The sequence below is a fragment of the Physeter macrocephalus genome, chromosome 14, assembly GCF_002837175.3.
Source record: "Physeter macrocephalus isolate SW-GA chromosome 14, ASM283717v5, whole genome shotgun sequence".
Taxonomy (NCBI): domain Eukaryota; kingdom Metazoa; phylum Chordata; class Mammalia; order Artiodactyla; family Physeteridae; genus Physeter; species Physeter macrocephalus.
Genome location: NC_041227.1, coordinates 49,986,169 through 49,996,232, shown reverse-complemented (window position 1 = coordinate 49,996,232; position 10,064 = coordinate 49,986,169). Strand labels below are relative to the sequence as shown.

General features: G+C 51.6%; 1 protein-coding gene across 1 annotated transcript in view; it reads left to right on the top strand.

Moving 5' to 3' along the window:
• Nucleotides 1-4,197: 4,197 nt before the first annotated feature.
• The window catches only part of LOC102996928 (uncharacterized protein C16orf96), a 22,474-nt gene continuing 16,607 nt past the window's right edge, over nucleotides 4,198-10,064 (top strand). The window contains 2 exon segments of the mRNA XM_028499763.2: nucleotides 4,198-5,109; nucleotides 5,111-5,203. Of these exon segments, the coding sequence (XP_028355564.2) occupies nucleotides 4,783-5,109; nucleotides 5,111-5,203 (420 nt within the window). The 5' untranslated portion in view covers nucleotides 4,198-4,782.

The window sequence follows — 10,064 nt, the reverse complement described above, 5'->3', positions numbered from 1 at the left end:
CACCAATGTACATTCCCACCAGCAGTGTAGGAGAGTTCTCTTTTCTCCACACCCTCTCCAGCATTTATTATTTGTAGACTTTTTGATGATGGCCATTCTGACTGCTGTGAGGTGGTACCTCATTGTAGTTTTGATTTGCATTTCTCTAATAATTAGCAATGTTGAGCATCTTTTCATGTGCCTATTGGCCGTCCGTGTGTCTTCTTTGGAGAAATATCCATTTAGGTCTTCTGCCCATTTTGCGATTGGGTTGTTTGTTTTTATGTTCTTGAGTTGTAGGAACTATTTGTATATTTTGTATAAGTCCTTGTTGGTTGCATCATTTGCAAATATTTTCTCCGAGTCCATAGGTTGTCTTTTCGTTTTGTTTATGGTTTCCTTTGCTGTGCAAAAGCTTGTAAGTTTGAGTAGGTTCCATTTGTTTATTTTTCTTTTTATTTCTATTGCCTCGGGAGACTGACCTAAGAAAACACTGCTACGATTTATGTCAGAGAATGTTTTGCCTACGTTCTCTTCTAGGAGTTTTACGGTGAACGACACAATTTTTAAAGTTTATGGATCCTTTCAAGTCTAACACATTGACTTTTTTTTGCGTTTTCATCATGAGTGTTTCGATTTAGCAGCATCAAATCACCTGTAACATACACAGCTTTCCCAGGTCTTGCCATTCTGCAGTGTGAAATGAGCAAATGCATGTGTGTACAGGATGCAGGCTGGTGGGACCACGACCAGGTTCGCTGGTACAGTGCTTGGGGAGACCACTGGGTGTGAATCCCAGGGGCTATCTTTGGAGTATATGTTGGAGGCTGGCTACTCCAATAAGCCTACTAATGCCCATCCCCCATTCTCATTTTTCCCTCTTTTATTTTATTTTTATAAATTTATTTAGTTATTTATTTGTTTGTTTATGGCTGCATTGGGTCTTTTTTGTTTGTTTGTTTTGCGGTACGTGGGCCTCTCACTGTTGGGGCCTCTCCCATTGCGGAGCACAGGCTCTGGACGCGCAGGCTCAGCGGCCATGGCTCACGGGCCCAGCCGCTCCACGGCACGTGGGATCTTCCCGGACCGGGGCACGAACCCGTGTCCCCTGCATCGGCAGGCGGACTCTCAACCACTGCGCCACTAGGGAAGCCCCGCATTGGGTCTTTGTTGTAGGGTCTTCATTGCTGCAAGCAGGCTTTCTCTAGTTGCAGTGAGCGGGGGCTACTCTTCGTTGTGGTGCATGGGCTTCTCACTGCGGTGGCTTCTCTTGTTGCAGAGCTTGGGCTCTAGGCGCGCGGACTTCAGTAGTTGTGGTGCATCAGCTCAGTAGTTGTGGCTCGTGGGCTCTAGAGCACAGGCTCAGTAGTTGTGCCACACAGGCTTTGTTGCTCCGCAGCATGTGGGATCTTCCCGGACCAGGGCTCGAACCCGTGTCCCCTGTGTTTGCAGGCGGATTCTCAACCACTGCACCACCAGGGAAGTCCCTTTTTTTTTTTTAATTAAAAAAAAAATTTTTTTTGGCTGTGCTGTGCAGCTTGTGGGATCTTAGTTCTCCGACCAGGGATTAAACCCAAGCCATACTTCCCTGGTGGTGCAGTGGTTGAGAGTCTGCCTGCCGATGCAGGGGACACGGGTTCGTGCCCCGGTCCGGGAAGATCCTACATGCCGTGGAGCGGCTGGGCCCGTGAGCCATGGCCACTGAGCCTGTGCGTCCGGAGCCTGTGCTCTGCAGCGGGAGAGGCCACAGCAGTGAGAGGCCCGCATACCGCAAAAGAAAAAAAAAAACACCCAGGCCATAGCAGTGAAAGTGCCAAGTCCTAACCACTGGACCACCGGGGAATTCCCTGCCCTGTTTTATTATGTTCATAACTCTTTTCACTACCTGAAGTTGTTTCTTTGTTGTAAAATAAGTGTCTGTCTCCCCCACTAACCTGTACGCTCTGTGAGATCAGAGACCTCCTCAGGCCTCACTCAGGTCTCCTCCATGATTAAGAGCAGCCTGTGGCACACAGTAGGTGCTCAATAAATGTTGGTTGAAGGAGAGAATGAAGAATCAGTGTCAGGTCCAGCGCCGGGTTCTGGGAAGTATATCAGCATCTCTGTGGTGGGCTTGCAGCCCTTATCTTGAAGGTCTGAGACCAGATTGGGCTCTGTGAGGTGAGTTTCTTTGAGATGGCAGGAGCTGCCATCACCGACTGTGACGTTTCCCTAAATGCTGGTGTCCTAGCCTCAGAGTAAGCTGGGGCCTAGTAACACTCCACTGCCCACCAGGACTCCTACAGTGGAGACTTCCCCAGACACAGGAACGGTTTCATATGCCAGGCATCCCCCCAAAAATGACAAAGAACCACTTTGTCATTACACCAGTTTGCCCAGCCTGGCCCCCAGTGACTGAGAATTGCTTCAGATTCTGTCTCTCACATTTGTTTGTAAGGCCTGTGGGGCGTGTAGTCTGGCCCCAAGCTCTCCCCTCCAGCCTTGCTGCTACACTAAGCAGCCCGTTTCACTCACCCCCTCTTACCTTCCCTCACCCACCTGGGCAGGTCTTGCTTCTGGTTCCATAATAATACAGCGCCAGAGTCCCCAGTCTGCCGGTCGAAAGTCCAAAAAGCTCCAGCCACTGAAGGTTTTCTCTAAGGTCTTGTCCTTCTAGCTGAGACCACCAGGAACCCAGCTATAGTTGAGCAAAGTTGGCCTTATGGACTTGTTGCCATAAGGGAGAACATACAGCATGCCTGTTCTGATCACCTTCCACTTACCCCTTGGTGGGAAGGGACCCCACCCTCAATAGTACCACACCTGGCACTGGACAGGTGAGATCCACGCATATACTCACAGCTGGGGGAAGAGGACACCGAGGGCCACCTGGTGGAAGCCTCTAGAATCAGGACAGAAGACAGAGTTCTTGGAGTTAGGAAGCAGAGGGAACCAGCAAAGGCTGTGGGTGCAGTCTTTGTAGTAATGGGGGGTGGGGGTCTCCCCTGGTTCCCACAGGAGGATATGATGGGCTTGCTTGCCACAGGCTGGCAGGGAACTGAAGCCCCTCAGGATGAGGACGGGGTGGAGTGCGGCTGGTCTGGCTCGTGGGGGAACTAGCAGGGTGGGGGGCCTTCCCTGCTGGGTTGGGGACACCTCTGACAAGAGCAGAGGAAACCAAGGGGGCCTGTGAGACCCAAAGATGTCAAGGCAGCAGTTGAAATTTTAGTCTATGGGGAGTTCCCTGGTGGTCTAGTGTTTAGGATTCGGTGCTTTCACTGCCATGGCCTGGGTTTAGTCCCTGGTCGGGGAACTGAGATCCCGTAAGCCACACAGTGCACCGAAAGAAAAAGAAAAAGGAAATTTTAGTCTAACAACACAGTGGGGATCCCAGAGACATCTCACAAGAGAGTTAAGGTAGAAGGACTTGTTCTGGGATTTGGCCCTTGTCAGGCGATGGGGGGAGTGTTCTGGGTTGGTGCTGTCAGGAAGCAGGGGTAGTTCTATGGTATTTTAACCAGTCTTATCTCGAAGGCCGGAGGAATGAAGCAAAGCTAATGATCTAGCTGGTCGAGAAGCAGCAGTCACTCGGCTCAGCCTGGACAGGGGCCACATGGTCATATTTGTAGTTTGGATGACGTTCTGTTTTTGTCTGAGTTCAGACATGACTGTTACCGGCCTTGTTTGGTCTTGAGCGCATCACAGGCAGAGCGGCCCTGTCGGTTGGGGCTTCTGGGAAGTTACCTTCACTGGAGTGGACCAAGGCCCCCCCAAGCTGGGCCAGTTTCCCGTCCATGCTGCCTCTTTCCTCCCCCGTGCCCCTTCTAGCCGAGGGCAGACGAGGTCAGCCCTCAGGCCGCTCATCTCGATACCCAGAACTCCACCCTTGCCAAAGCGTGCGGGTCAGGAGGTTTTTAGCTAGACTGTGTGTGGTTAGACCTCCCACTTTGGTGCATGTGAGCTGTCCAGTCCTCTCAGGGGGCAGTCGCTGCACTTAAGGCTCTGGACGGCAGACATCAGCCACCACAACAGAGGCAGATGTCAGAAACAAAACTGGCTGTTGGTTGTAGTACCAGATCCTGAAGACAGAGACCTCGATTGCCAAACCCAGGCCCTGAAAACCGCCCCAGAGTCAGGCTCATCTTTCCCTAGAGACCCCATTGACTTTTTTTTGGAGGCCAGTCATGAGCTGTGTACTTGACCCCATTGACTTTTTTTTGGAGGCCAGTCATGAGCTGTGTACTTGACCCATGGTATTTACACCGATGCTGCAAGAAGTGTCTGTTCCAATACGAATTCCCTTTGGTTAGACAAGGAGAAATTCAGGGCTTCAGGATCCGCTAGCGAATTTACATTCGCCCGGTTCATTGGGCTTCCATTAGGGGAATCTGGGGTTTCCTAACTCCGAGAACTCTGTCTTCTGTCCTGATTCTGGAGGCTTCCGAGGAGCGAGCTGCCTCTCCATCACGCCCTCTGCACGCTTCTTGGAAGGGGTCATTGGTCTTACAAAACTGAAGGGCTTGAATTAAAAGGCGGCCCGTTGGTCTGTTGGAACATTCCCCAACAATTAACTGAGCAGCTGCTCTGCCCACCCCAGGCTCTCAGAAGCTTGCCCGCGTGCCCACATTCTCTGGTGTCCTAGCAACCGGAAACTCATCTGAGCTCCAGCCGGGGCAGAGGCCATTCTCTCCCTGACCACTGTGACTTGCAGGCTCCCTGGGCCCCTGAGGACCTGTCCGTGCAGCTTGTGGGTCCACTGAAAGCCACCGTTTGTCCCCATGGATGCCCAGAAGGCCAGCCCAGCCGGCCCCTAGCCTCGGCAGAATGAGCTTCTCGCTCACGTTCTCGGAGCTGGTCAACATCGCCATCCCACAGCGCGGGGTGGTGAACTTCAAGGCCCTGCACCTCCTGCTCCAGGGCATCCTGGAGCACATCCACATGGCTGACCTTGAGAAGGTCCTCTCGGGGGACGAGGACTTCCTCCACACCTCGCCAGCCATGTTCATGACCCGGGAAGGAGACTCCCAGCCCAACTTTAACCCCATGAAGAGGCTTGGCAACGTCTTCGACCACCTGGTGAGCTGTGTGGACAAGATGGAGAGCCAGCTGGCCGTGCTGCAGGAACTGCCCTCTACCTCCCAGCTGCTGGAGGGCAAGCCAGGGCACTGGCCAGCCCGCCCAGGACTTGTGGAACCTGATAAAGCTCCGGAAGATAGTGGAGGGCAACGAGGAAGCCATGGCCAAGGTAAGCTGCCTGGACTCCACAAGCTGCCTGACCCCTTGGCTCTCCTACCAGGCTGTTCACCTCTACCTGGTGCCCCTGATGAGGGGCCCTGCCCTTAACCAGGAGAGGAATTCGGCTTTGTACTCAGGCAGAACCGAAGCTCCAAGTTTCCATCCTTCATCAGTGTAGAGGAAAGAAGGCCATACACTGTGTGAAATGTCCAGAGTGGGCACATTCGTAGAGACAGAAAGCAGATGGGTGGTTGCCAGGGGCTGGAGGGAGAGGAAATGGGGAAGGACTGCTTAGTAGTTACAGGGTTTCCTTTTGGGGTGGTGATGAGGTTTTAGAACTGAATAGAGCACAACACTATGAAAGCAATAAATGCACTGAACTGTACACTTTCAAATGGTATGTTATGTGAATCTCACCTCAATGAAAAAAAGATAATTGAGGACCTGTAGGTGAGGAAACTGACACTCAGAAAATAGAACTACCATATGACCCAGCAATCCCACTACTGGGCATATACCTTGAGAAAACCATAATTCAAAAAGGCACATGCACACCAATGTTCATTGCAGCACTATTTACAATAGCCAGGACATGGAAGCAACCTAAATGTCCATCAACTGATGAATGGATAAAGAAGATGTTGTACATATATACAATGGAATACTACTCATCCATAAAAAGGAACGAAATTGGGTCATTTGTAGAGATGTGGATGGACCTAGAGTCTGTCATACAGAGTGAAGTAAGAAAGAGAAAAACACATATCATATATTAACACATATATGTGGAATCTAGAAAAATGGTACAGACGAACTTATTTGCAGGGCAGGAATAGAGACGCAGATGTAGAGAATGGACATGTGGACATGGGGGGGAAGGGGAGGGTGGGACGAACTGGGAGATTAGGATTGACATAAGTACACTACCATGTGTAAAATAGGTAGCTAGTGGGAACCTGCAGTATAGCACAGGGAGCTCAGCTCGGTGCTCTGTGATGACCTAGAGGGGTGGGATGGGCGGGGAGGGAGGTCCAAGAGGGAGGGGATATATGTACACATATAGCTGAGTTACTTCATTGTACAGCAGAAACTAACACAACAGTGTAAAGCAACTATACTCCAATTTTTTTTTTTTTTTTTTTTTTTTATGGTATGCGGGCGTCCCTCTGCTGTGGCCTCTCCCATTGCGGAGCACAGGCTCCGGACGCGCAGGCCCAGCGGCCATGGCTCACAGGCCCAGCTGCTCCGCAGCACGTGGGATCCTCCCAGACCGGGGCGCGAACCCGGTTCCCCTGCATTGGCAGGCGGACGCGCAACCACTGCGCCACCAGGGAAGCCCCTATACTCTAATTTAAAAAAAAAGAAAGAAAAGAAATGTCATTGATTTGCTGTGGGTGCAGCAACCAGTGACCGTGGAACAGGGATGAGCTGAGGCCTTCTGATTCAGGACCTACCTTGGACCTCTTGCTCCCCTGCCTCCCCACCCAGCACACAGTTATCCATCAGGAGCTGTAGCCTTGGGGAAGAGTTGGATTTTGAAGAATAAATACCCCAGCCTCTCTCTCCTCCCTTCCTCCCATTGGCCAAACAAGAGGGCCAGAAGTCAGAGCGCCAGGGGTGTGGAGAGCGCAGTGCCTGTGGGTCAGCTTCTGAGGGCACTGAGTAGGGGCAGAGGATGGATGTGCGGGGGCAACAGAGAACATCCATCACACGGAGGAGTCATTCCAGGATGTCTTAGGTTAACACTCCTCTTTTTTAAATTGAGGTGCAAGTCACATAACATAAAGTGAACAGCTGGGTGGCATTTGGTACATTGATGATGTAGTGCAAGCACCACCTCTATCCCCTTCTAAACCATTTCCATGGCTCCGAAAGGAAACCCTGTGTCCTCATCACTCCCCACTCCTCCTCCCTCCACCCCAACAATGCTAATCTGCTTTCTGGCTCTAAAGATTTACCAATTCTGGGCATTTCATATAAATAGAATCATACAATATATGGCTTTTTGTGTCTGGCTTCTCTCACTGAGCGTCATGTTTCCCAGGTTCATCCACATTGTAGCCTGTGTCTGTGCTTCACTCCCTTTTATGGCTGAATAGTATTCTATTGTAGGGACAGACCACATTGGGTTTAACCATTCTCCTGTTGCTGGGCATTTGGCTTGAGACTCTTTTTTTTTTTTTTTGGCCTCACTGTGCAGCTTGCCGGATCGTAGTTCCCAAACCAGGGATTGAACCCGGGCTCCCTGCAGTGAAAGCACACAGTCGTAACCACTGGACCACTAGGGAATTCCTGGGTTGAGACTCCTTTTAAACAAAAGCAGTGTGTTATTTGAAGGACGCTGGGGTTTCTCATTGGCACCAAGGAAGAAGTGGGTGGGCAGGCCTCAAAGGGAGGAAGCGTTCGTAGATCTCCTGCATCTTAAAAACAGCCCTTAACTTGTCTCAGCTTCCAGCTGCCAGTCTCTGGGTCTTCTGGTTATAATTTTTGGGTAAGAGAATGAGATGGCACACCTGGGGTCAGGTGTCCACTCCTGGCTAGGCAGGCAGGGTTGTGCCTAAGAATTAGAGCTCCTGAGGGCCCGTTCCCACTGCCTGGACTGGCAGGCACCCCAAAGGTATCAATACACAGGGGCCACCAGGCTTTACGTCCAACCTGGGGGCTGAAAAAGGTGGGAGCCCTGGTGCAGGTGTTTGTAGAGGTGACAGAAACAGACAATGCAAGATCCCTTCCTAGAACTCAGAGACTCTATAGGCCACGAGAAGCACAGGGCAGAGTCCACCAGCCCGACTTTCCTGGGCCTTGTGCCTCTTCTCCTCACTGTCCCCTTCACCCTCACTCCTCCACTGGCTCCCTCCCCGGGGGAATGATCTTGAGAACAAGCGCTCACTGCATGCCAGGTGAGCTGGATGCCCCATCTGTTCACTCCTTTAATCTTCTTAACGACTCTAAGAGGCAGGTGCTGTCATTATCCCGCACTTACAGATGAGGAAATGGAGGCGCAGAGAGGTTAAGTAACCCACTCGGGGTCACAGAGTTAGAAAATGGGGAGCCAGTGCCAACTTGGGCCGAGTGGGTTGTTGGAAGGCATAGGAGTGTGGGTACTGAGATGCTACTTACCCACCGGAAGGGGTGAGGGATCGCCACGGCCTCCTCCTCCCAGGATTGTTAAAACAATTAAAACCAAACAAGATAAAGCACGGGAACTGCTTCGCACAGAGCTGGACGTCCGTTCTGGCTGAGATGGGCTGATGCAGGCGAGAGGCAAAGCGACACGGTGTGAGCCATAAATCTTCGTGCTCAGTGGAAGCAGCCGGGCACAGAGAACCACACTGCATGATTCTGTTCATAGACAACGACCAGAATAGGCAAGTCCGTAGCAACAGAAAATGTCAGTTGCTGGGGGCTGGGAGTTGGGTGCTGGTGGGTATGGGTTTTTTTCTGGGGCGATGAAAATGTTCTGGAACTAGATAGCGGTGACGGCTGCACAAAGCTGTGGATGTACCAACTGCCACCGAATTGTTCACTTTAGTATTGTTATGTATGTTTTACCACACGCACAAAAAGCAGAGATCATCTAACTATATGCTGTCTCCAAGAGACACACTGATTCAAAGACCAATAGGTTGGAAGTAAAAGGATAGAAAAAGATATTCTACGCAAGCAGTAGCCAGAAGAGAACTGGAGTTTCTGTACTAACATCAGACAGGATAGACTTAAAGACAAGAAGTGTTACTAGAGACACAGGGGCCTCAAAGCTGGAGAGGTGGACATGATGTCCGAGTTGCCAGCCCCTCAGGACAGCCTGCCCCCGGCCTGCCTTAATGGATGAAGTCTTCTAGAATGCACGAGTACCCAGAGTGGCCCAGCCAGCTCACACAGGGGGCTGGTGGACAGGTTCGGAACTGGTCGTGCCGCCCTCAGAGGACTGTTTGTGCACCTAAGAATGTCCCCACCACCGTTAGAGAATGTCACCAAGTCCCAGACTGGCTGAGGTTGCCAGGGTTACCACGGTGACCCATTGTCAGGGTTGCCATGGTAGCTGGTTCTAGGGCGGTGCAAGCTGCTTAGCTAAGAATCTACAACCCACTCCTACCTTCCCCCCAACTCCAGCCCACGTCAGCCAGGCTGGCAGACCAAATGCCACCCTGGGGAAAGACAAGCCTGCCAGCCGCAGCACCTACCCCAGACGGGGTGAATGGTGCCCTGGAAACTAGGGCAGGCACCAAGGGGGCTTCTGGAGAGGTTTGGGAGGACCCACAGGTGCAGCACAAGGGGTGGTGCTCTTGGTCAGCACACCGCTGGATTTGGGGGCTCGGGCAGGGCAGCAGGTCCTCACTAAGCAAGCTTAGATTGCAGTTTCTAACCCTCAGCATGACTGACATTTGGGGCCGGATAATTCTTTGTGGTGGAGACTGTCCTGTGCACTGAGGGATGCTGAGCAGCATCCTTGGCCTCTACCCACTAGATGCCAGGAATGCCCCATAGTCGTGACAACCAGAAATGTCTCCAGACTTGCCAAATGCCCACTGGGGGCCAAATCGCCCCATTGAGAACTGCTTAGAAAACCTGGGCTCCCTGCTTGCTGTACATCGGCTCTGTAATCTTCAGGGGGGCACCCACCCAGGCTTCTGGCGCCAGGGAGCATTTCCAGAATTGCAGGTTCCCAGGCCCTGCCCGCCTCTCCCAGGCAGCCCTGAACAGGAGTTTTAGAAAGCTGCTCAGAAGCCCCTGGCTGTCTCCTCAAGGCCTCGGTTATCTCATCTGCTATGATAACCCCAGCTGGCCTCACAAGGGAAAATGAGGGGCCATGTCTGCTGTTCGTTATTTTTTTTTTTTTTTTTTTTTTTTTTTTTTTTTTTTTTGTGGTA